Genomic DNA, 25,360 nt, shown 5'->3' on the forward strand with positions numbered 1-25,360 from the left:
GGGCAGTAGTGCCCGCAGCGCCCCCATGGCATGCGAGCTCTAGAGGGGGCGGGGGCGCTCCTGGGCGGTGGATGCAGGGCCTAGGGACCCCTGGGCCGCAAGCGCGTGCGACAGCCGCGGGCTGGGGCGGGGGGGCGGGGGGAGAGAAGGAAGGACGGGAGTCCTGCAGAGGAAGTACGCGGCAGGCTCCCCGGGATGGCGGGGCAGAGCGCCCGGAGGCCGCGCTTCCCGGAGAGGCGAGGCTGCCAACAGTACTTTCCGGACCGAAGCTGCTGGAATGCTGAGGCCTGAGTCTCCGGCTGATTGAGGCACTAACTGCGTGTTCCTCACCCCTCCTATGTGAGAGGTGGCAGGGGAACAGACCCCCGGCAAGAAAGTGTGTTTGTGTTGAGGTGGGGGTCAGGAGTTGGGTTTAGTGAGACGTAGACTTGGAGCAAGCTTGGAAGTGAGACCTCATTGTCTGTAAAGGGTGGGTGGTGGTGGTGGTGGAGGAAACAGGATTCTCCAGATCAGGCAGGTGGCAAGGAGGGGAGATGGGGAGAAGGCCTCAGAATGGAGGGCAGGGAGCTGGCCTCATCAGCCTTCTCCCATCCGCATCCACCTCCCGACTTGGGTAATCTTTCAGGGCTACTAATCAGTAAAATGATCTACCTGAGACCTATGGAGCAAGAAACCATTGGAATCCCTCCTGAGGGGGATGCTAAGTCCCAGAGAATTTGGGCAAGGTCAGGCAGCCAGGAGGTAGTAGAGCTGTCTCAAGCACAAGACTTCTGGTTCCGAGTGCTAGGCTCTTTTCATTAAAAAAGCTATTTCCAGTTGGGCAGATGCTAGAAGCCCTGACTTGGTTGCAAACAAAACCTGGCAGCATTTCCAGGAGTGGTGCGGCAGGGGGACGTGGACAGAGATTCTATGTGGGCGCTAGGACCAAGTAGATGGGGCTTCCCAGGCAGCCACCCCTCCCAGGCTGCTGCAGTGGTGGCTGCAGTTCCCTCTGGTGCCCCAGTGCTGGGCTTCCAGGACGGCCGTCCACACCCCAGTGCTCATTTCCTCTTCTCAACCTTGTCTGCTTTTCCTGATTGCTTTCCCTTTCTTCCCTGCCTCTCAAATGAGAAAAAGATGAGAAAGCAGAGAACATAGGGAAAGTTTCTCTTACCAATTTAGCTGTTTTGAGAAAGGGAAGCTGTTTCCTTCTTTTTTTCCTCTGGCATCTCTTTGTTTCCTATCTTTTCCTTCCCCACTTTCTTCATGGGCCTCATTGGTGTAATCCCCTAGTGGGTATAGGCCAGGTAGAGGCTGCCTACCTGCCCCTGCCCCCCCACCCCCCGCATCCTTCTTCCTGGCCCCTCAGGTGCTCAGAGCTTCCTCTGGCCTCAGGCTCACCCCTACTGAAGCTTGCCTATGAGAGCTTTGGGTCAGGCAGATCCCAGTTCTGCCACCAGCTAGGTATCACACAGCTCTCTCTGCCTTTGGTTTGTCTAACAATAATAAATGCTACTTTAAGTGCTTTACATATGTAACCCATTTAATCCTTAAAGATGCTAGGAAGTTAGTGCTGCAACCCACATTTTACAGATGAATTAACTAAGGGGTAGAACACAGTCACACAGATAGTGTCAGAGCTGGGATTTGAACACCAGTAGTCTGGCTTCTGAGTCTACAGTCTTAGTCATGCTCAATAAATGGTAATTGTTTTTATTAGTGGGTCATTTTCCCGGTTCTGGGCCAGGCCCAGAGAAAATGCCCCCACTGCCATTGACAAGGGATGCTGCCTCCACCTGACCCACATCTCCCACCTTCTCCCACCAGATGCCGGTGCAGCTGACAACAGCCCTTCGTGTGGTGGGCACTAGCCTGTTTGCCCTGGCAGTGCTGGGTGGCATCCTGGCAGCTTATGTGACAGGCTACCAGTTCATCCACACAGAAAAACACTACCTGTCCTTCGGGCTGTACGGTGCCATCCTGGGTCTGCACCTGCTCATCCAGAGCCTGTTTGCCTTCCTGGAGCACCGGCGCATGCGGCGGGCAGGCCGGCCACTGAAGCTGCCCTCCCCGCTGCGGCGCTCTGTGGCGCTCTGCATCGCTGCATACCAGGAGGACCCCGACTACTTGCGCAAGTGCCTGCGCTCAGCCCAGCGCATCGCCTTCCCCGACCTCAAGGTGGTCATGGTGGTGGATGGCAATCGCCAGGAGGATGCCTACATGCTGGACATCTTCCATGAGGTGCTAGGTGGCACCGAGCAAGCCGGCTTCTTTGTGTGGCGCAGCAACTTCCATGAGGCGGGTGAGGGTGAGACGGAGGCCAGCCTTCAGGAGGGCATGGACCGCGTGCGCAACGTGGTGCAGGCCAGCACCTTCTCATGCATCATGCAGAAGTGGGGAGGCAAGCGAGAGGTCATGTACACGGCCTTCAAGGCTCTTGGTGATTCAGTGGACTACATCCAGGTAAGCGTGCCTCCCTAGGTGTATGTGGACATGTGGATGTGTCCAGCCAGGCAGGCATACTCTCCTGGGGACTTTTAGGTCCAGTCTAGGTCCTTTGTGTTGTGCACATTCCTCCTCTGCACTTAAGAAGGCAGTAGGCACCATGGTTCTCAACAGCAGTCCTGGGGTTAAAAAGACCTGGGAGGGAATCCTGGTTCTGCTGTTACTTAGCTCTGTGACTCTGGGCAGGTCTATGGATTGGTAGCCCAATAATAGCAAACAGGTGTAAAGTGTATAGCATTTACTTATACCAGACACTGTTGTAGGCACTTCATACATTTTAGTTCTTTTAATCCTCGTAATACTCCTAGGAGATAGGTACTATTATTTTTTCCACTTACAGAAACTGAGCCTGAAGCACAGAGAGGCTAAGTAACTTGCCTAATGTCACATGGCAGTAAGGTGCAGAGCCAGGATTTGAGCCTCGGCAGTCTGTCCTTGTCCGCTGTATGATACTGCCTCGATACTGGCAACGTGGGGATGAGCCTCTTCATAAAGAAGTGTGGGGAAGAGCAAAAAAAAAATCATGCTGCCAAGCACTCAAATAGTTTTAGTTATGGGCTAAAAAGTCCAACTCTTTCCGGTGTCAAGTTCTTATCTGTGAGGTGGAGGGACACGTGCAAATCATCCCCCACCCCGATTCTGCAGCTGTCTTGGCAGGGCCAGGACCCTGAACAGACCCTGCCTAGCTTCCAGCCAAAGCAGGCATTGACACCAGCCTGGAAATTTTGTTATGCTGACAAGGTTAACATTGCTCCAATTTTCTTTTCCTTTTTTAAATTAATTTTATTTTTGGCAATGTTGGGTCTTCATTGTGGTGCATGGGCTTCTCATTGTGGTGGCTTCTCTTGTTGAGCAGCGTGGGCTGTAGGCGTGTGGGCTTCAGTAGTTGTGGCACATGGGCTCAGTAGTTGTGGCTCGTGGTCTCTAGAGCACAGGCTCAGTAGTTGTGGCACACGGGCTTAGTTGCTCCGCGGCATGTGGGATCTTCCCAGACCAGGGCTCGAACCCACGTCCCCTGCATTGGCAGGTGGACTCTTAACCACTGCACCACCAGGGAAGTCCCCTGCTCCAATTTTCAAATAACAGAACCTAGAGAAAACTGATGAAAGGTCATGCATTTCAGTACCAAGTAGAAACTGACACCCAGGACCCCAGGTTTCTGGTCCAGCATCCACTGTCCACTCCTCTGTTCCTGCCCTTCTCTGTCGTCTGAATGGATAGTGGCCGCTGCGGCAGCCCACCTGCGAGCCAGCAGTCTTGCTGACAGCATGCTGCATACTCCAATATTCAAATTTCCTTTACTGTACCCACCTAAAATTAGCTTGCCACAGATTTTTTGTTTTTGGCTGTTTAGAAAGTTGCAGTGAGAGTTAGCATATTTGTCTTTTTCTGTCTTCTTAGGCCCAAGGACCTCCTCAGCCTTGGAGAGGGAGGGATGTGAGACAGTTCTTGATTCTGCAGTTCACCTAGGGTCAAGGGGCCTTTGAGACTTGCCTTGGGACTCAGAAGATTTAGAAAAAGCCCTTGAGCCCTCCTGGCATGTGCTCAAGCCGTCGTGACTCTGTCATCTACTCCCTTGAAGCACAGGATCCCCCCAAACCTGCTCTACCACACCTCTTCCTTTCCTCTGTGCTCTGGTGGGTCAGCAGATAGGCTCATGCACCTGAGCCAGCCTTTCTCTTGAAGGCTCTGGGCTCACTACTTGGGGCAGCCCTGGGCGCCAGTCATTAAACACTCTGGGTTTCTGCCTGTCTTCATGAGCCCTGCTGAAGGTGTCTTTCCCTCTTCGGGAGATAACCCTGCTCCAGCCAGTGGGGAAACTCAGGCAGCCAAGAGCTCTAACTTTCCTAACCTTGCTCAGCTGGAAAGACCTCCCTGGGGTGAGGGAAGCCAAGCAGTGTGAGGAATGAGGTAGGGTCATGGCAGGAAGTAGTCTTGAGACCAGCAGCCCTGGGAAGCTTGGCCTGTAAGCTGAGGGGGCTCTGGGAGTGGCCTGAGGCTCCCTAGGGCCTTCCCAGTCTGGGCCAGGAATGTAAGGATGTGTCATTGTGCAGGTAGGAGGGAGTGGCTGTGATGACTCTGCCTGGTTCCCCCTCTGCTTTCTGCTGCTTGTCTATGGCCACTGAGTCTTCCAACGTGGAGAGAGAAAGCATAGGGTTGGAGTGTAGAGGGTGGCCCCCTTCCTGAAGGCTAATAGGTCCTCAGCAACTTTAGTAAAAGGATTTTAGGCTTTTGCAGAACAGGGTTTGGGCTTATCTGTGGATACTGTTCTTTGCTCTCTCAGGGGTCAGGAAACCAATTCCTCTACTCTGGTTATCTGGGCTTTTTGTATCATCTCAATTTTCTAGAAAACAAAGAAGGAGTCAGCCACCAGAGTAAGTGTTCGTAGCCCAGGTTCAACTAATAACAATAACAGGCCACCTGTTAGAAATAAACCAGGAGTCTCCCTAGGAAAGGCGGGCAGGTGGGCAGGATTTGATCCAGGTCCTGATTGGAGGTAGCTGGTGCCAGCTTCCAGGCCCATCCAGAGTAGAATCTACGTGAGAGCAGCCCGTGGCCATGCCATGCCCCGATCTAGGAGACTTGGCCAACAGAACACAAAAGGCCTGGAAGCCTCATTAGAGGTCCTGTGACTGGGCTAAATACATCCTCCACTTAGGCTGGTTGTCTAAGAGGCCAGAGGCTGAAACAGGGAAGACCCTGTTCTTAATAATCCTATGAGCAAGCTTTGGGCAGTAGCCTCTGGCAGGAGCCATTTCTTGGCCTTCTGAGAAATGTCTGCTGGCCCTGGTCTAGCCACAATGCTTGTCATCTGATTTCAATGACTTTTTGAAGAGAAATACTATTTTAAAGAGAAATACTATTTTGAGAAATATTTTAAGACCACTTCTGAGGAGTCTGGCTCTGTAAGGGGCTAAAGATTTCTCCAGTGCTAAGCACTTCTCCCTTTCTGGGCCCAGCACGGAAAGTCTCCTGGAGATCTCTCGGTCTAGTGGCTATCAAGCCTGGTACCTGAACTCGTTTTCTTACTTTCCTTTGTTATTCATTTCACCCTTTCTATTTGGCATAGACTTCTCTGCTAGTAGCTTGAAGTGTATCATGTGAAAGGTGTGTGTGCGTGTGTGTGTGTGTGTGTGTGTGTACCTGAGGTCGAAATGGACTGATAGTGCATTCCTTCTGCAGGTGTGTGACTCTGACACTGTGCTGGATCCAGCCTGCACAATTGAAATGCTTCGAGTCCTGGAGGAGGACCCCCAAGTAGGAGGAGTCGGGGGAGATGTCCAAGTAAGAAGTAACCAAGGATTCCTGGGGGGGGGGGGTCTGGATTCTTTCTGCTTCTGAATCTAATTGGATATGCTTAGGAATGGACATCTTGACTTCCTAGTGTTTTGGAGGGGTGTTTCCTCTTTGACAGTTTTCAATGGTATCAAAGGGCTCATCTGCTACCCAACCCCTTTCCTGTTCTTTTAAGTGGGGAGAAATTACTTAACAGGTATATAGAGAGCCTATGCTGCTGGGAGGGGCACAGTGTTCTGAGGCCATCCATCCTGGAGGGGGCTTCCTTTTTGGCCAGTGGTGCACCAAGCAACTCCAAAGTTAGACCCCTGAGAAACCCTTGCTCTTAGGGACGTTGCACTGAAGAGCTCCGGGCAGTATGGTACAAATAAAGGGTCAGATCTTCTTCCAAGGGTACTGCTGGCAACATACCATGTCTTCCCAAGAAGCTTTCCAACTGCAGAAAGGGTCAGGATGGGTGGCTGGGGTGTGTGCTTCTTTCTCAAGCCTTTCTCTTGGCCACCACCACAGGCTGCCTCCTGAGATTGAAGGTGGCTTTAACTGCTAGAGCAACTTCATTGGGACAGTCGGTGCAGATGACACAGAGGAGAGGTGGGGCTGGTGCCGGGGAGAGTGACTGGGTGTGGTCGCTTCCTCTGAGCCTCTGGTTTCCCAGCTCTGGCTGGGCGAGGACTCACGGCCAGGAACTGGAGCAATGGGCTCCAGCACTTGGGGTGTAGGGAGGCCTCATGGTCTCTGGTGTCTGTCTCCTGGGGCTCATGTCCTCAGGCAAGGAGGCCCAGCATCTCTGGTTCCCTTGCAGATCCTCAACAAATATGATTCATGGATCTCCTTCCTGAGCAGTGTGCGGTACTGGATGGCCTTCAATGTGGAGCGGGCTTGCCAGTCCTACTTTGGCTGTGTGCAGTGCATTAGCGGGCCCTTGGGCATGTACCGTAACAGCCTCCTTCAGCAATTCTTGGAGGACTGGTACCATCAGAAGTTCCTAGGCAGCAAGTGCAGCTTTGGGGACGACCGGCACCTCACCAACCGAGTCCTGAGTCTCGGCTACAGGACTAAGTATACAGCTCGCTCTAAATGCCTCACAGAGACCCCCACCAAGTACCTCCGGTGGCTTAACCAGCAGACCCGCTGGAGCAAGTCTTACTTCCGCGAGTGGCTCTACAACTCTCTGTGGTTCCACAAGCACCACCTCTGGATGACCTACGAATCAGTGGTCACGGGTTTCTTCCCCTTCTTCCTTATCGCCACAGTCATACAGCTTTTCTACCGTGGCCGCATCTGGAACATTCTTCTCTTCCTGCTGACAGTGCAGCTGGTGGGCATTATCAAGGCTACATACGCCTGCTTCCTTCGGGGCAATGCAGAGATGATCTTCATGTCACTATACTCCCTTCTCTATATGTCCAGCCTCCTGCCAGCCAAGATCTTTGCCATTGCTACCATCAACAAGTCTGGCTGGGGCACCTCTGGCCGAAAAACCATTGTGGTGAACTTCATTGGCCTCATCCCTGTGTCCATCTGGGTGGCAGTCCTCCTTGGGGGGCTGGCCTACACAGCTTACTGCCAGGATCTGTTCAGTGAGACGGAGCTAGCCTTCCTTGTCTCTGGGGCCATCCTGTACGGCTGCTACTGGGTGGCCCTCCTCATGTTGTATCTGGCCATCATTGCCCGGCGATGCGGGAAGAAGCCAGAGCAGTATAGCTTAGCTTTTGCTGAGGTGTGACGTAGCCCTCAAGCAGAGCGGGAAAAGTGCAATGGGTAAGGGAGGGAAGGGGAATGGAGAAGATGGGGTGGGAGGGAGGAGGGAGTGCTGTTTTAGTTTTTTAATGGTCCAAAGGACAAATGTGAAGTGCAAAGAATGGTGACTGTAGTACGGCCTGGGCCAGCTCTGCTTAGAGGAGGCAAGTCCAGCTCAGGGTGACGGAGGAGGCATGTATGTTTTCAGGCCGCCTGTCTGCTCGCCTCTGTGCACACAGTGGCCTCTGGGCAACATTCCACTTCCTCCCCTGAGATCCAGAGGGAACTCAGAAGTGTGCTAAACCAAACAATAAGTTCCATTTAGTGGCAGCTTCTGACGGGTGAGTAAGCAAGGAGGGCCCGTGGGAAGCGGTTCTCTTAGCCCACCTGAACAAAATCAGAGGTGGTGGGAGAATTTCTGAGAGATCTGGGCCAGCTAGTAACGTGTCCCCACCTCTTTCTAGTTATCAATGCAATAAGATTGTGCCTGAAATACAAAGCCCAGAAGCCTGATCTTTGGGCATCAGAAAACAGGGTCCAGGAATGGTGCTTCCTTACGTGAAGTACTGCATTCCACATCTCAACATCCCAAGGATGAGCCAGACTAGCAGGGAGTTAGCACTGGACTGGTTTTAAGTGTGAAGTGTGTGTATATATATATGTTAAAAAGGAAAGTTTGCCAGGAGGAACAAACGGTGGTGGTGGTGCTAAAGGCCATAGCTCAAGGCTCTATGGAGGCCTTGAAGCTGAATGTATTCTACCTGGAAATTGCCCACATATCTAGATTGTCTTGTCTGTGATCTCTGCTGAGGAGGTAAAATGTTTTCGTCATCTACCAGGAAGATTAAACCCCAACATGCTCAGAAAGGAAGTGAGGGCTTGGGTATTTCAACCTGTATACTCCTGAATTCCGCTCTCAAATTCAGCTCTGACTGAGTCTAAGACAGCCTCCTCACTTCGCTTCGCTTCACTTCACTTCACAGTGATAGTCACCTGTTCCACCCTCCTCCTCATTGGGTAAGTTTTTCAAGGTGGCGAGTGACACAGAGCCTGGACTCTCACTGGCCCCTCTGCAATAGGCAAGCCTGCCCTCAGCACGTGGGGAAAAGCTATTAGGAGCCTCTGACCACACTGTCTACAGTCCTGGAACTGCCTGGACAGATTCCTTGGCAGATGAGCAGTACCCATGACGTTCAGGCTACGGTTGTTGACAATCACCTCTAATGGAAAGCTTTTCAGTGTTCCCTAAGGGAACCCTCAATCCAAGCTGGTCATCGTTGAGACTGTCCATTCTCCTCAGTGGCTTCTCCAGGGAATTCTTACAGCCAAGTTGTGGATAGTCACTACTGCATTTGCTTGCTTCTGTCCAGAAACCAAACTAGGAGATGGAATTGGTATCTAAATCCTAAGGTTCTTCTCTTCTCTCACGCCTCTCGAGGCTGTTTGATTTCCCTCTTTTTTGGAGGGGGAGTGAGGGAAGGCCATTTTCTACAGATCTGCAATCCACAGACTGTTCTGAGCTCTTGGATTTGAAAACTGGGATATTGACTAAGCCTTTGACTTAGAGGTTGCTTGCTCAAGTGTGCTTTCTCGCCAAACATCCACCCTCAGAGGGGCCTGCTGAGCCCTCAGAACCAGCACTAAGGTGGACAGTAGTCGACGGGGCAAGCCTCTAGTGTGCCCAGGTGCTTCCTACGAAGGAACAAAGTGTGCTCTGAGCCAGACTGGCAAACCCTGGTGCTTCATCTCCCATGAACTCGGGGGTCTTCCAGCTGCAGCGAACACTGCTGCATCACACAGACCTTGAGTTTGTAAGAAGACGACTGCTGGTTGACATCAGGCCTAATCCATGAAGGCTGGGAAGAGGCGGCAGGCGTTTGCTGAAGGCAGTTGTTCCAGGCTCTTCCATGTTTTTGCTGGCCAAGAAGTAAACTATTTTGAACACTACAATGGAAGAAATCCGGTCAGCCAACTGCAGAGCGCAGACTTCACTAAGGGCTTGTTTTTCTTCAGCTTTTACTTGAAGGTTAATGTAGGATGGACTCCCAGATGGAGAACTCTTGGCTGTCCTACCATCAGCTCTGCCTTGCTCTGTGACAATCAACTTTCTCCAGATCAAGAGTAGGCAGGTACAAGTAGTGGGCCCACAACGTTTGACCTCAACTGGTTTTTCTAAGTTATTTTGTACATTTTTCAGCAGCGAAACCAAACTGGGTCTTCAGCTTTATTCCCGTTTCTTGTAAGGGAAGAGCCTTTATACAATTGGACACATTTTGGGTTTTCCTCAATGAGAATTTTAATCCTCTTTTGTATTATTTCTACAATAATTTGTAAACATATTTATTTTTACTTTTTTTTTTTTTTTTACTTTCAGGTCAAATTTTTTATACTGCACTTATTTGTCAAAATAAAGATTCTCACATAATGCTGGTACCTCTGAGCTCCTCCCTCCCTCTTTGTATTTAACAAAAGCTAGCTCTTTATTCCAGTTTCAAGATTGGTACTCGAGGAAGAACTAGTTTTGCCGAGGAAATTCCACTGGAACTCAGAAGCAGGTAAGTTGTCACAGCTGCCTCTGGACCTGGGGAATACAGTAGGTCTACCTTGATAACTGCACACCTATGGTGGCTTAATTTTTTATTGTAGAGAGTGGACGGGGTCTTTGGTGAAATTATGAGCCAGTGAGTGAGCCCTAGTTAACCAGCTAAGGCTAAAAACCAAAGCTTGCTTCCTCCTTGAAAATGTCATTATCTGGAAGGTAATGTAGGACTGTGGCCAAGCTGAAACAATGAAAAGCAGTGGGTAAACTTCCTTCCCTGTGGAACAGGTAATAAAAAGGGAGTGAAATCAATAGCCCTCTCGTCCCATTTATTAAAGAAACAGTAAGAAAAGGTACAATGCAGGAAAACACCATCCTTTCACATCAGGCTGAACGAAGCACAGTGATTTCTCCCCTTCACTCCCCCCACCCCCACCCCAATTCCCATAACCCCATCCACGTCAGTTTAATTTTGAGGTTCTCTGATTGGGAGTACCAGTGGAGAGGGAGCGGGATGAGCAGTGGAGCCTTGATCCTGGCCTTCTCTAAGCAGGCCCGGTCAGGCCAGCAGAAATTTGGTGGCTCTCTGAAGTGGCTGCACTTCCCTGTTCTGTGTTCCAGCCCCCAGGGGAAGGTATGGCAGTAGAGGGTGACCAGGTCAGCGCTGCTGAAGCATGGTCCGCTCACCAACGCAACATTTCTAGACAGCAGTGAGCTGATTCTCCAGTGGTGAGCAGGGGAGCGCATATGAATTGGAACCTGCAGGCCAATGTATCCCTGAGGAAACGTCCACAAGAACAATTCAAGAAACTAGTAAGAAACAAGGGGCAGAAAGCTATGGGACAAAAGCACAGCAGGCTTCTGGAAGGCTGGAGATTCCTTCTCGCAAGGCGGGATCATTCCCACCTGCCAAAGTCCATGTCCCACAGATAACATTTCACCTTCAGTCAAGAAAGACGCGGGGGGGGGGGGGGCGGGAAAGGCTCATTTGAAGTTGAGCCCCAGCTATGTACTTCAGACTGTAGCTCCATATCTACCCTTTCACCTAAAACACAGCCCCTGCCCAGAACCACAGTGCCTGGAAACCAGGGTGGTCCTGGAGAGAAAATGGTGTTTAAGGGGGTAACATTCCATTTGGGTACATTGCAGCCATTGGACCCCCTGGTCTGGGGAAAGCAGCTGGGTTGGTGCCAGGGAGGCTCCCCACTCTAGGAAATGGGACCAAAGTCTTGCTTACAGGGCCATTCATCCTTGGAAAGGAAGCTGGGTTTAGACCCAGGGTCCCAGTTGGCCTTGCAAAAGGAGCTGGGTTGATACCCACAGGGCCTGCTGGCGAAGAGCCTAGGGGCCCAGGAGCTGACCTGGGGAAAGTAACCTGACCAGGACCTAATGGGCCAGTAGACCTTGGGAAGGTAGCTGGACTTGGACCCTGTAAACCAGTGGCCCTTGGAAAGTTAGCTGGGTTGGAGCCTAGTGGCCCAGAGGCTCTTGGGAAAAGTGCCGGACTTGAGCCCTGGAGGCCAGCAGACCTCTGGAAGTTAACTGGGTTTGAAGCCAATGTGTTAGAAGACTGAGAGAAAGCAGCTGGGTTCAATCCCCCTGAACCTGTCCCCCTTGGAAAAGGATTAGCATTTACTCCCATGGGGCCAGCGGGCCTTGAAAAATGAGCTGAATTAGGGCCAATGGGGCCAGGAGCCCTCGACATGGGAGATGGATTTGGCCCCGGAAGGCCAATTCCCCGAGAGCCAGGACCCGAGTTTGGACCTATGGGGCCAGGTATTCTGGCCATGGAAGATGGGCTTGTGCCCATGTTTCCAGAAGACTGTGAGAAAGCAGCTGAATTTGCTCCTAAAAGACCTGCTGCTCTCAGAATGGGTGCAAGATCTAGGCTTTGAGGTCCAGCCATTCTTAAGTTAAGACCAGATCCTGTGCCCAAGAGGCCACCTGCTCTGGTGTCCAAATTAGGGCTTGGAGCCAGGCTACCTGCCCTTGGGTTAGGCCCAAGGCCTGGGCCCAGGCCACTTGACCTTGGGTTGGGCCCAAGGCCAGGGCCTGGAAACATACCTGACCTCGGGGCAGGGTTTGTACCTACAAAGCCTGATCTCAGATTGGGACTTGGTCCGGGGCCCAGGCCAACGGGCCTAGGATTGGGAGGACCATTCCCAGAAGTCAACAGGACACCTGCTCTCAGGTTGGGTCCAGATCCAGGGCCCATGGGGCCACCACTTCTGGGGTCAGGACCTGTTCCCAGAAGACCACCTGGCCTTGGGTTGGACATAGGACCTGGCCCTGGGAGACCCCCTAACCTTGGGTTAGACAGAGGCCCTGGGCCTGGAAGAGCCCCTGCTCTAGGATTTAGAGCTGACCCTGGGCTTGGGCCCAAGAGACCACCCGGCCTTGGGAAAGAAACTGCACCTGTGCCAGTGGGATTCATCCCTCTTGGAAAAGAAGCCATGCTTGGGTCACGAGCACCAGCAGGGAAAGGTGCTGGATTTGAAGCCAATGAGCCTGATGAAGTTGGAAAAGGAGACGGGTTCCTTGGAAACGGGGCCAAATTTCCACCAAGAGAGCCGGTTGCCATAAGGAAGGGATCTGAGTTCATACCCAGAGGGTGGCCTGTGTTTAAAGCAGGACCCCCTTGTGGTCCCAGGGAACTGTCCATCCGTCCTCGAGGTGGCAGCGGAGCACGAGTCCAAGGAGTTGGCCGCTCTCTAGGGAAAATCCGGGGTTCTTTCATACTTTCTTGGGGACGTTGGTGATAATGGGCTTGGGGCGAGTTTTGAAAAGGATCTTGTTTTTGATGAGTGCTGTTACCACGTACTGGGTGCCACTCCTGCAGTCAAGGTCATCACAGTCCTGCTCCCCGGGAGTGTGTTTAACAAGGACGGCAAAAGGTTTCTCCAGATGGATGATTTTCCCATACAGGATATGATGCCCCACGATCAGCACAGGGATTCCCTTTGGCAGAACGAGAATGAGATGCCTGAGGTTCAGGGCAAGGTCGTAACATTCAGGTCCTTCTAGAGATGCTCTTGGGAGGCAATGCTGGCACCTCCACTCCCTCAACCACTGCTGAGAAGCCACAAAGGACAACCCACCCTCATATCCTTTTCACTCTTTCTAGCCCCAAGTAAGAGAATTTCTACTTTTAGAACTGTGACCTTTCCAGATTCCCCAAAGCTAAATTTCCCTGCTACTGCAGAGGTGGGGGGAGAACAAGCAATGGCTTAGCTAGACCTTGAATAACAAACCTGAGGGCAGTCCTCACTCTGGGTCCTGGGAGCACCACCTTGGTGTAGCTTGCTTTCCTGAAGCATTAGGCAGGGAAAGAAAAGTCCCCTCACCTCAGTGGTGTAATGTAGGTCTCCCAGGAGGTTTCCAGCTAATCCAGTGCTGTAGCGAGCCTCGATCTCCCCCTGTAGCTCCATCAGCACCCATTCTGCCAGGCCTCCAGCCCCAGCACTGCAAGCAAAGGGCTGGCGGTTACAATATTTTGGAGGGGTGAAGGATGAATAATAGTGTCCTACACCACCATTCAAGGCCCAAGAGATCTCTTTGCTGAGCATGAATTCTTGGGAAACTGGGCAGTGCTAGACACTGAACTAGAAATTGAAATGCAAGGATTTGTGCAAGATGCACCTAAGGACCCCAATTCTTCCAGGGAAATTTCAAACCTATATAGCCCTAATCATTCAAGCTAAATTAAAAGAAGTCTCAAAAGGTACTCACCTGGAAATAATGATCTGCACCATGAGCTTCCCGTCTTTAAAAAGCAACTGAAAATAAGCTGTAGAAAAAAAAAATTTCTTTAGGATAATAACAATAGCTAACATTTGTCACTTACTGTGTGCTAGGCACTTTTGTAAGTGCTTTAGACATATTTAATTTCAATCCCCTAACAACTCTATAACATGTAACATTTTTAAACTGATATTGTACATATAAAATTGCTTCAGATCACCAAGGGTCAACTACAGGGTGGAAAGTTAATAGGTATCACAACTGTGTTCAAGGTCGCATAGCTACTAGTCTACGAGCCGGGATCTGAACCCAACACATACACCGCAGAGCCCACACTCTTGGCCAGTATGCTAACTTGCCTTTCTCAAGGATATTATATTTTCCATTCTGCATGGTTCTAAAACACTAAGGAATTCTTTTAGGTTTTACTTTTTCCTTTGGTGATGACATAAGCTTCATGTCTGCCACTTTGGTTATCTTATATTTCAAGGTTCAAATGATCTCTTTTAACTAAAAGCCAAGAGAATGGAAAAGGTCTTCCAGACAACTTTAGTGAACAGTAAGCTGATTTCTGATGTGATTCTCATCAAACACTTTGCCCATCTTTCATCATTTAGACACTAAGGATACCCTGACGCTTAACCTACTTTCGTTTTATACAATGGCACCACCTGGTGGCAAGTTTGCGGCACTCTACAAGAATGAGTTAAAATGGGACATTTTTGCCTGAAACAACTGGCTTCTTGTACTTTGTCTTCCTGAGAAGGATAGATTAATGGGGAGATTGAGGGATGGGGGATCCAAACTATAGCTTCTGTACAAATCTTTCCAATGAATAGATGGAGCCTAGTGGAAGGTTATCAGATCAGTGTTTACCAACTGTAGAACAGCAAGTTAATAGGAATTATAATTGTGCTCACGATTAGCAAACACCTGCTTAAAGTTAAACAGGTTTCCTTACTGACATGTTAATCTTTGTTTTGGATCTCCAGTGAAAAGTATATTCATGGCAGCCCTGTAAGACAGCGGAACCTCTTACTCTTGAGCACCAAACACATTTTGGAAATATGAGGTTGATCAGTGGTCTTCAAATTCAAATATAAAGAGCAGCTAATATTTATTCAATTTTTACTATGAATCAGATGCTGTGCATATATATCATGGGTGGTATCTCATTCAACCACTCTGAGATAGGGACTTATCTGTATTTTGCAGATAAAGTTACTGAGGGATACATCTGCTTTATGTGGTACACACACAGCTAGCAGGTGGTAGAGCCAACACAAGAACCTAGGTCATCCAACTTTACACTCATAATCAATACCCTCTCAAAGGAGAAAACCAAGTGAGAATAAAAAGGCATGAAGGCATCAGGCAGGCACTGCGTACATGCATTCAGCAAGAGCTGAATCAAGAAGTCATGTTTGAATAAGCCAGACCTGCTGTAGCAGTACCAGGTGTGGTACTGCTTGACAACAGGTAATACACTGGCTCAGGACGGCAAAGGTCTTCTGACAGATAAGAAGGCCCCACCTCCACCATCAACAGAACAATCAAAAGCACTTTTAATATTCTTCCAAGGTTTCTTGAAGGAGAGACTAATAATTAAAAATCAGAAGGCCTAAATTCAGGTTCCAGCCTGTAAGTGTGGAACTCTTTCAGTGTCATCATACACAAGTCACTTAATGACCGTGGGGCTAAAACCTGGATTGTCTGACTCATTTAACTATCATGAAGACCAAATAAAACATATGTGGAGGGCTTCCTTGATGGCGCAGTGGTTAAGAATCCACCTGCCAACGCAGGGGACACGGGGTCGAGCCCTCGTCCGGGAAGATCCCACATGCCACAGAGCAACTAAGCCCGGGCGCCACAACTACTGAGCCTGGGCTCTAGAGCCCACGAGCCACAACTACTGACGCCCACGTGCCACAACTACTGAAGCCTGCGCACCTAGAGCCCATGCTCCGCAACAAAGAAGCCCACACACCGCAATGAAGAGTAGCCCTCACTCACTGCAACTAGAGAAAGCCCGCGCAGCAACAAAGACCTGACGCAGCCAATAAATAAATTTTTTAAAAAAATGTGGAAATGCTTTAAAGACTAACATATAGCTAATGTTTTAAAGAATGGGATAAATAAATCAACATTTCCACACTATAATTGTGAGTAAAATTCAGAGAATGGTAGGTACATTTTAGCCATGAATCAAAAAAGGCTCAATAATTGAAATTGAAGTTGTGAAGTTTCTAAAGGTTAATAAATGCATATAGATTGAGAAGAGTTCTTGTAAATAAGCTTTTGATGACTGATGAAATAGTATATTTTCCTTGGTAAGTGTAAAATACAGGTGGTTTCACAGAAGCAATAGGGTGTTCACACAGATACAAATTTTAGGAAAATCATGGCAGGGAAAGAGATTAATCTTTAAGACCTCTGACCACGTTTGAGATAGGAATGTGCAGACTGTTTAGGCAAAGGGGATGTAGAAATATTTTCAGTGCATTCCCCATTTCCTCGACAGTCTCCTATCAGAACAGGAATTCAAAACAGTGGCCTAAAGGGATTTCCCTGGTGGTCCAGTGGTTGGGACTCACCACTTTCACTGCCGTGGGCCTGGGTTCAATCCCTGGTCAGGGAACTAAGATACCGCCAGCTGCGTGGCGCGGCCAAAAAATAAAAACAAAAACAAAAAAACAGAAAAAACGGTGGCATAAGTGAATAAAGGAAAACAGATGCCTAATAGCTGGGTCAGAGTAGCTGTACCTCCATACTTGTCGCTGTGCTTCAATGAGCACACACAGCTCTCTATCCACTTATGTAGGAGGCCCTGCCTGAGTACACCTATTGATACTGGTAGACATCTAGCAATTCTTGTAAAAATAAGAATTCTGTGGCCTAAAAACTTGTGCTAGACCTAATGAGATGCCGGAGATGTGAATACAAATGAAGTTCACACCCAGCTTACAAGAGTCTAGCTCACAGGAACCTGTGGACTGATATAGCTATATTTATGTACGTGAGGGTGTATTTACCAAGTTAGTAAGTGATGTAGGGGAAGGCATCCCTTTCGTGAATTTTAAAATTCTACTTTAGCACCTTAAAATATCCCATTGGTTGAATCAGATTCTTCTTCTTGCTCCTTGCTCTAGGCAACTATTCTCAAGAGTAGGTATGTATACCTGAGTAAGTCACTGATAACACACCTGATGGAGGCGACAGGGAATATGTATTTCACTTAGTGTGGAGATGACTAAAAAAGATAATGAGGGGCTTCCCTGGTGGCGCAGTGGTTGGGAGCCTGCCTGCTAATGCGGGGGGCACGGGTTCGAGCCCTGGTCTGGAAGGATCCCACATGCTGCGGAGCAACTGGGCCCATGAGCCACAACTACTGAGCCTGCGCGTCTGGAGCTTGTGCTCCAGAACGAGAGGCCGCCATAGTGAGAGGCCCACGCACCGCGATGAAGAGTGGCCCCCGCTCACCGCAACTAGAGAAAGCCCTCGCACAGAAACGAAGACCCAACACAGCAAAAATAAACAAACTCCTACCCCCAACATCCTCTTAAAAAAAAAAAGATAATGAGAACATGCAGCCCAATCTGTCCTCATCCCCTTGAAAGTAGGCAGAAAAAATCAGTAGGAAAACAAGGAGGTGAAGAAGTATAATACAAGTCAAATCCTATTAGTAATAACAAGTAACATTATAATGAAAATTTTCCGTATAACAAAAAGATTTCTAAGTCTTCAGTCTCAACTCATTCCGACATTTAAAAATAAGCACAGCAATTTCTAAGTGCTTGTTCTAAGGTATTGCTTGTGTAGAAACTGCAGCTTTATCAAGAGCAACATCTGAAGGCACGGTTTGATGAATGTACCATATCAAATCATGACACTAAAAGGAGTCACTGGAAGAGACTGCCCAGCACCTCACTCTCAACAGCCTTGAGTTTAATCCCAGATTTAGCTAGGACCAACTAACTGGTCTTTGTTGAAGAATAATAATTCCAAGTTCCTGTACAGCCAGGAAGAACTGATGCCACTTTTCAAAAAGATGTTTAAATTCAATATATTTCAGAGCGGAGTCTCACAGGCCACAACTACAGTACATACTTGGAGACTTGGAGAGATAGGAAGGTGTGGAAAAAACCATCCAAACACCTTTCCCCTGCAATGAATTATTTTGACTCCCTACCCCTCCCCTTATAAAAGGGGGAAATGTTTTACTATTCAATTTTCGGGGGCCTTTACATAGCTAAACAAACTAAACACATAAGTTCTATATTCCTAACTTAGTCAAATGACTTTAGCTATGTAAACAAAACTTTTTAAAAAGCACTTTGTATGTTTTAACTATTTTTTCCCTTAAAGAAAAAAAAAAGCCTTTGTGGGGGGCTTCAGGATTTCTAGAAATATTATCTAAGAAATTTCTAGAAATATCTGAGGTTGCCCCAGATCATCCCCAGTCTTGAGACCTGGAGTTACTTTGGAGATCCTGAGTAAAGTCAAGACACTGTTGTTCCTCAGGACAGTGGTCCAGATGACTTCAAGACCCCTGAACAAACCACAGATGAGCAAAGAAACCCACATTCTCAGAATCAAGCAAGACTCACAATGGGAACCCTAATCAAAACTCAAAAGGTCTGTCTGAAATCAGACCAAATCTGGGATACATCTTATTTAACTGTCCTTTTGAAAGTCATTAAAAACCTGAAAAATCAAAGTGCCACCACAATTTCTTAATTAGGAAGAAAAATTCAGGCAGAGCATTATCTTTGTAATACAAAAAGCTTCATTTCTCACATAGCTAAACCTTTTTGAACATTTATCTGGATTCTCCCTTTTCATCCTGAAAACAATGCTATGATACAAGTACTATCACTCCCATTTTACAGTGAGGAAACACGCTTAGAGAAGCTAAAGGTTAAGTAACTGGTGGAACAGCTAGTAAGTGGTAGACAGGGAATGTGAATTCTAACTCCTCCACAATCCGGCCTGTCCTGCAGTCCTCTCACACAGCACCTTCTCATGCAGGACATCAGTACAGGAACTTGCTTTACAAACATTAGTCTTTCTCATAACATCTCCCACAAGATGGCAAATAAACCACCTATGAAGAAGATGTTATATCTCGCCACCGAAGTAACTATGACATCTGTTGGGTAGGCAGCTCAAAACAAATGAGCCTGCTTTTCATCATATCCAACTGATGAGATTTAGGTTTCTGAAATCCCTAGAGATGTACTCAAGGTTACCTCCAGGATTCAAAACTATAGCCTAAAACTCCGTTTCCTGCCTGTGTAAGGCAAAACAAGTCAAAAGAACAGAGCACATTCTTTGTCACTGATTCATCTAATCTCCTACAAAATTTCTTATCCATTGGTTTCTGAGTTGTTAAATCGTTAATATTACTAAGGTCTTACAGAGAACATCATGAGCAATGATCCTCATGATGGTTAACTGCCCCCAAAATAAAATGTAGCAGAAGACAGCATGGTATGTATCGTATTAAACAGATTATGCAGCTTTCACTGAAACAGGGGCTTTGATTCAATGGTTTAACCTAACTACACATAATTAAATTTTATTACAGCTAAACAATGTTTAGCTGTAATGAACATTGGCCCTTTCATCTTTTCTTGTTGCTTTTTAAATGGAATAAAGGCTTTAACTTTACAATTCTTAATTTAAAAACATTCATTTTTATTTTTAAAAATTAAATATGACACAAAATGTTTGCAAATTGCTGGGCCAACAATTAGCACTTATTGAGTTCTTATTCGGTCCCAGAAACTACTCTTTGTGTTTAGGGATTCAGTGAGAACTGAATCAGACCTGGATTCTGATTCTGCCATTTATCTAGCCTGCGTATGACAGGGGGTAATTTAATCTCAGGTTGCAGTTTCTCCACCAATAAATTGAGCATAAAAGAGAACCCATCTCAAAGGGTGGTTGTGAGCATTAAATGAAGTTTAGAATGTAAAGTCCTCAGCACAGTGCCTAACATGGTAAACCTTTAGGGTCAAGCTATTGATTACCTGGAGGAACATGGCATTTTCTTAGTACATGTCCAATAGAATGACTTTATACTACTCTGTGTACTTATTATTTTAATGTTTATAGTGGATTAAAACATCCTATAAAAGCAGCATGTTATCAGAATGAAATCAAGCTTACACAATGGGAGAACAATTCAAATATGGCAGTCAGGGTTCACCAAACTGCTTCTGGGATTAAGTTCTGGAACGTTTTTTACCTCTAAGCATGATAACTATTTCTCTGTGTGTCTTTCCATCAAATGAACAATTCAGGAACTTTTATATACAACTCAATACATTATTTTTATTAGCAGTGTTGTGATTTTGTGACTGATTGGGAGAGTCTAAGTTTCAAAGGGAAGATCTTGTCTCTTGACAGGCTTATGTTATGTCATTAAGAGCTAAAATCCAGTTTCTAAATGAGAAGCTTGCTCTCCTCCAAAAAGGGGCCATGGAGAGTAGGTGGAACTGAATGCTTCCAAACTTTTCATTAGTGAAGAGTGGGTTCAAAAACGTGTGTGGACACTATGCATACATGTGGTACTTTCCCATCACATTTTAAGATTCCCATGATGGAGGGAATCAATTACTGGTATTTGTAGACAATGGGTAGAAAAGATGACTTCAGTCGATCAGAGTTACTCCAGTTTTCTGCATCTTCTGCTACTCTGTGGCCCCTTCTACCCTTCCTCCTCCTACTGCTGTGGCACCCTATCTTTCCCAAAGCCCCTTCCTTTATAGCTCTACTTGAGGTCTCCCTCTGTACTGGATTCCCCTCCCACCAGCCCCCATCTTCTCCACCCTCTCCCCGACCCCCTCCCCTACCTTCAATTTCAGCTACAAACACTTCCTATTTCTAGCCCCGCCCACTTTCTGGGACTTCTCCATCCGCTTCCCCTCTTCCCCCCCCCCCAAACAAATTACCCCCGACTATCTCCAGGGCTGCTTACCAAGCTGTTTAACCCTTTCTCCTACCTCCCAAGGGAACTACTCTTTAAACTGCCTTCCTCCACTCCCCACCCCCGGAATACTCTTTCCAAACCGTTCATCCTCCTCCCAAAGATCAGTCTTCAAACGTTACTCCTCTACCACCCTCATTTTCCAAATCGTTCCCTATTTCCCCCCGTCAACTTCTCTCCTCCAGGACCCGACTCCACCCCACTCTTCTCTCGTCTCTCACTCCGCCCACAAATGAAGCTGGATCACTCTCCAGACTGTCTCTTCCTTCCAACCACCCTCCCAATTACCGCTCCCAGCAGCATCTCCCCCACGACTTAAAATGTCCCCTCGAAGGAACCTCACAGTCCCCCGCTAAGTCCCCTTTCTGATGTTCCCGCTACTTCCTGGGTTCCAGTTCTACCCCACTCTCGCAAGCATCCCGTGCTGGGTTCCCTCCCCACCCAGGGAAGAACCCCTTTCCGCACATACCTCGAGGTTCCGGCCCGCGCCGCCCCCTTCTCCGTCCTCCGCCCGCGCTCGGCCACTCTTTCCGCCCTTCTCCCGCTCCGCCCTGCTCGCTCCCTTCCTTCCCTCCGCCTTCCGACTCCACATTGCTCCCTTCTCCACAATTCCCGGCCCTCCTACCAGGGGGCCCCTCTGGGTCGCCCCCCACCTCTGCACGGCCCTCCCCACTCCCCTCCCCCTTCCCGGCCTCCCCTCCCCCCCCGCCGCTCCCCCACTCCCCGCCCCTCGGCTCGCCATTCTTCTTCTCGAGCCGCGTGCCCCGCCCGGCCCCAGCTCCCTAGCTTCCCGCTCCCTCGCACCCTTGCCCCCATTCCCGGCTCGGCCCTCGCTCCCCGCGGCCTCCCGCGCTCCCTGCCCGCGGCCTGACCTGCAATGGCGGCCGCCGAGCGCGGCGCCGCGCGGCCAACGGGCGACAACCGAACCTCCCGCCGCCGTCGCCGCCGCCGCGAGCACTGCCTGCGCACTTCCGGCCTTGCGGCGCGAGCACTTCCGGGGCAGAGCACGCGAGCGCGCGCGCACGTGGGGCCGGGGCGGAGAGAGGCGAGCGCCGAGAGTGGCTAGCCCATCCGCTGGTGAGTTGGGGAAGGGGCGTGGGGAGCGGGGATGGGACGGGGTGGGGGGTGTTAGAGCGGGTGAGGCCTGCTACAGGTCGGCGCTCGGCGGAGCTCGCCGATTCTCTTGTGCCGAGGCCGGTGGGGTCTACTCCGGAGATCCCCGGAGAGGGAAGGGGCGGTGGAGCCCTCGCGCGCGCGTCGGACGCACTCTTAGCCCGGCCCGGCCGAACGCGCCTGCTCTGCAGGCAGGTTCCTCACCTTGAAAGGAGACGAGTAGGGGGCGACCCAGAGCGGAGTGCGTATATTGGCGGCGACGGAGCGGCAGGTAGAGGGAGTAGTTGACAGATGCCGACCAGTCCTGTCGCTCCTCCCCTTGAGACGCTCTCTGTTCTTCCTGCCCCATCAGCCCCACCGTCAGTACCGTAGTTGAGTGTGTGATTTGAAAACTTAACATGCAGTAGAGATAGAGGTGTTTGCCAAAATGCAGATTGCTAGCCCTCCCCCCGCCCCAAAAGATTGGAATTCTGGAACTGTGGAATAGGACCCGGAATCCTGCATTTTTAAAAACCGTTTATCGAGGTGATTTTGATACAGGAGTTCTGCGGAGTCTGCGGACCTGACTTTGAGATACTCCTTTAGACTGTCCACATTTCTTGTTTCTTTAGAGTGGTCGTGGTATTTATCCTCCTCTCCACCACCCCCACCCCCAGAAACCTCACACACAAAATACAAAGGAGACCTTAGTTCTGCCTCGAATACATCCGGTCAGCTCCATGTGACTCCCTTCAAGTGCGCACTCCCAGTTAGAGAATGAGGTTATGTTCAGTCTTTTGCTCTAAGATCACGTTTTAAATTCTCACCCCTCTTTTCCTGGACCACTTCCTTCAGGCAGTTGTCAGGATTGCTGGCAGTCTGGGTGATGCTGTATGTGCTGATCTTTTTATTTTGTTGCTGAAGAATCCTGAGCTTCTGGAGACTGTTTGATAGATTCTGTATGGGCCATGAAAGCATCATTAGTTGGATATTTAGAAATGAACCTCCGTCGGACTTCCCTGGTGGTCCAGTGGTTAAGAAGCGGCACTTCCAATGCAGGGGGCTCGGGTTCCATCCCTGGTTGGGGAACTAAGACTCCACATTCTGCCCGGCGCAGCCCCCTCCAAAAAAAAAAGTGAAAAAAAATAGAAATGAACGTCGATGAAATATAGTTGGAGTCTTCCACCTAGAATAGTAGTAATAAGAAACATGAGGTGTGACATACTGCTGTTTAACAATGATTCTTTTCTTGCCCCCCTAGGAATGGGTGAATTTAAGGTCCATCGAGTACGTTTCTTTAATTATGTTCCATCAGGGATCCGCTGTGTGGCTTACAATAACCAGTCAAACAGATTGGCTGTTTCACGAACAGATGGCACTGTGGAAATTTATAATTTGTCAGCAAACTACTTTCAGGAGAAAGTAAGTCATTTGGGAGCCTGATTTGGTGTATTTGATGTTAATTTTTTTCTTAAGTTCAATTCTGCCAAATCTATGTTTTTTGTATTCAAAGAGATCAAAAGAATAGTAACTCTCCCCCACTCTCTCCGGAGTTGTTTAGAACCACATAACAAATATGCGATCTCTTGTCTGAATGATGCGCTTAGAGGTTTGATCTGTGTGATGTTGGTTAGAAAGATCCTGCCTAGGAATTGTGGTGCTCACTGTCATTTGGAAACTGAGGTTTGCTAGATCTGTTGGGCAAAATAAGAAGGAAAATTGTCAAGACCATTGCTTCATATCAGTCTCTGCACCATTGTAACTTTGGTAAAGTGGCATTTCCTGCTATAAGTGTCAGTACCCATTTCATTGTCAATTCAGAAAAAATGATGAGACATTTTAATGTCAAACATTTTGGTGATGTAATATCAGGAAGATGGATTCCTAAGTTCATCTGTCTGAGAGAAGGTAGATTTATATGCCTTATATTTGGGAATAAAGATTTTAAATTAGGTAAAGTACTGTTTGGGTGTATGCAAAGGGCTGTTACAGCAGCATATTTTTCAAAGGCAGTGATTACTGATTTCAAGTGCAATAAAATAATTCCGGTCACATTTACTGAGTGCCTTACATGCCATAGGCACCATGAAATAAATGAATAGAAGGAAAAATGAATGAATGCAGTGCCCAGCAACTTAGTACTTGGAATTTAGGCACTCTGTAAATGTTTCTAAATGACTGAGTGGCAAGTATTAGGCATTAAGATGAATGTCAGAGGCCCTACCTTCAAGGAGTTCAAAATCCAGTGGGGGAAAGGTGAGTATACAGTTTGCAAACAGTGTGGCAAATTTTATGATAGACCTAAGCAGAGGCATAGAATCTTAGTGGAGAGGTGCCTTCTCTGATGAGGTGTGTTTAGGATTCCTGGAAAGAGATGACTTACTGAGCTGATCCCTGAAGCACTAATAGGAGTTAAGAAATTGCTGGTCACCACAAAGGAGTCACATTCCATAGAATGAAAAACATGCTATGGTACATGCTTGTTGCATCCTGTGATTTTTCTTGTCATTTACGATAATTGGAATTATATAATGGTTCATATATATTTGTTTAATGTCTTCTTCCTTGCTGAACTTCAAATTTTATGAAAACAAGGACCTTGTCAGTGATATTCATGGCTGTATTCCCAACATTTAGCAAGTGCCTAGGACAAAGACACTGCTTAGTTAATACATGTTGAATGAATAAGTCAACTGGTCTTTACCTAGTACCTCTTATTTTCCTCTCCCATCTGTTTTCTTTTTTTTTTTTTTTGAACAATTAATGCAGTCTAGTCTTCCACTTTCTCTATGTTCCCTTCCCTGGTATTGAAGATTGCTTAGCTCTGAACAAGAGCTTGTTTCTCAGAACAAGAAAACATTATATCTCTGATAGTGAAGAGTAGTGCCTAGGAGTAAGGAGACCCACATTCTCTTCATGTCGTTGACTTTGGCCCTTTGGGCAAGCCACTTAATTAATGAATATTTTGCCTTTTCAAGTTCAGATAGGAAAAATTATACCTCCTCATTCCCTTTTGTATCAAGCAGATATAAGAGTAAAATTCCTGGGCTTCCCTGGTGGCGCAGTGGTTGAGAGTCCGCCTGCCAATGCAGGGGACACGGGTTTGTGCCCCCGTCCGGGAAGATCCCACATGCCGTGGAACAGCTGGGCCTGTGAGCCATGGCTGCTGAGCCTGCGCGTCCGGAGCCTATGCTCCGCAACAGGAGAGGCCACAGCAGTGAGAGGCCCGCGTACCGCAAAAAAAAAAAAAAAAAGAATAAAATTCCTTGATAGTATGAATGCTTTTTGAGTGCTAAGAAAACACTTAGAAATCTGAGACTTGAATGAAAAGCTGGAGTGAGCTGCCTTTGTTTAATTTTTTAAACAGCTTTTAATTGGTGAAATTGACACACAGTAAGCAACGTATATTCAAAGTGTATGTATTGGTAACTTTTGACATGTGTACACCTTTGAAATTATCACTCAATCAAGAT

At 48.2% G+C, this 25,360-nt stretch overlaps 4 protein-coding genes across 10 annotated transcripts in view; 2 read left to right on the top strand and 2 right to left on the bottom strand.

Annotated features, from left to right (window-relative positions):
- The window catches only part of HAS3 (hyaluronan synthase 3), a 25,355-nt gene extending 15,043 nt beyond the window's left edge, over positions 1–10,312 (top strand). For 2 of the 4 annotated variants that reach the window (XM_060131850.1, XM_060131851.1), the window contains 3 exons: positions 1,807–2,442; positions 5,668–5,769; positions 6,584–7,537. In XM_060131850.1, coding sequence (XP_059987833.1) covers positions 1,807–2,442; positions 5,668–5,769; positions 6,584–7,507 — 1,662 coding nt within the window. In that variant the 3' untranslated portion in view covers positions 7,508–7,537. Of the gene's footprint in view, positions 1–1,806; positions 2,443–5,667; positions 5,770–6,583; positions 7,538–9,895 lie in introns of those variants that run through there. The other 2 variants (XM_060131852.1, XM_060131853.1) reach the window with 2 other exon arrangements.
- On the bottom strand, positions 9,833–12,797 carry DERPC (DERPC proline and glycine rich nuclear protein). 2 transcript variants are annotated; one of them, XM_060131855.1, is made up of 2 exons: positions 12,476–12,797; positions 9,833–10,102 (listed from the first exon to the last, which is right to left on the bottom strand). In XM_060131855.1, the coding sequence occupies exons 1-2, from the start codon at positions 12,795–12,797 to the stop codon at positions 10,002–10,004; spliced, it is 423 nt and encodes a 140-aa protein (XP_059987838.1). In that variant the 3' UTR covers positions 9,833–10,001. The 2 variants fall into 2 exon arrangements, with proteins under 2 accessions (XP_059987838.1, XP_059987837.1); XM_060131854.1 differs by lacking the exon at positions 9,833–10,102 and adding an exon at positions 10,144–10,337.
- Positions 12,794–21,778, bottom strand: CHTF8 (chromosome transmission fidelity factor 8). The gene is made up of 4 exons (XM_060131857.1): positions 21,668–21,778; positions 13,790–13,847; positions 13,405–13,522; positions 12,794–13,018 (listed from the first exon to the last, which is right to left on the bottom strand). Exons 2-4 carry the CDS (start codon positions 13,810–13,812, stop codon positions 12,794–12,796), a joined length of 366 nt encoding a protein of 121 aa, XP_059987840.1. The 5' UTR covers positions 13,813–13,847; positions 21,668–21,778.
- Positions 21,753–25,360, top strand: part of UTP4 (UTP4 small subunit processome component) — a 32,611-nt gene continuing 29,003 nt past the window's right edge. For 2 of the 3 annotated variants that reach the window (XM_060131847.1, XM_060131848.1), the window contains exons 1-2: positions 21,753–21,872; positions 23,149–23,309. In XM_060131847.1, the coding sequence (XP_059987830.1) occupies positions 23,151–23,309 (159 nt within the window). In that variant the 5' untranslated portion in view covers positions 21,753–21,872; positions 23,149–23,150. The remainder of the gene's footprint in view (positions 21,873–23,148; positions 23,310–25,360) is intronic. The other variant, XM_060131849.1, reaches the window with a different exon arrangement.

The sequence above is a fragment of the Lagenorhynchus albirostris genome, chromosome 19, assembly GCF_949774975.1.
Source record: "Lagenorhynchus albirostris chromosome 19, mLagAlb1.1, whole genome shotgun sequence".
Taxonomy (NCBI): Eukaryota; Metazoa; Chordata; class Mammalia; order Artiodactyla; family Delphinidae; genus Lagenorhynchus; species Lagenorhynchus albirostris.

Bases quoted from the DNA above. Each gene is read 5' to 3' on its own strand.
- DERPC (XM_060131854.1), bottom strand. From the start codon at position 12,797: ATGAAAGAACCCCGGATTTTCCCTAGAGAGCGGCCAACTCCTTGGACT. The intron at 10,338-12,475 runs GTGCAGTTTCTT...CCTGTTCCACAG, and splicing joins GATGAATCCCACTGGCACAG to GGAAGGAAGTTTACCCACTG.
- CHTF8 (XM_060131857.1), bottom strand. From the start codon at position 13,812: ATGGTGCAGATCATTATTTCCAG. The intron at 13,523-13,789 runs GTGAGTACCTTT...CTTTGCTTGCAG, and splicing joins GTGCAGATCATTATTTCCAG to TGCTGGGGCTGGAGGCCTGG. The intron at 13,019-13,404 runs GTGAGGGGACTT...GTTCTGCCAAAG, and splicing joins ACCTACATTACACCACTGAG to GGAATCCCTGTGCTGATCGT.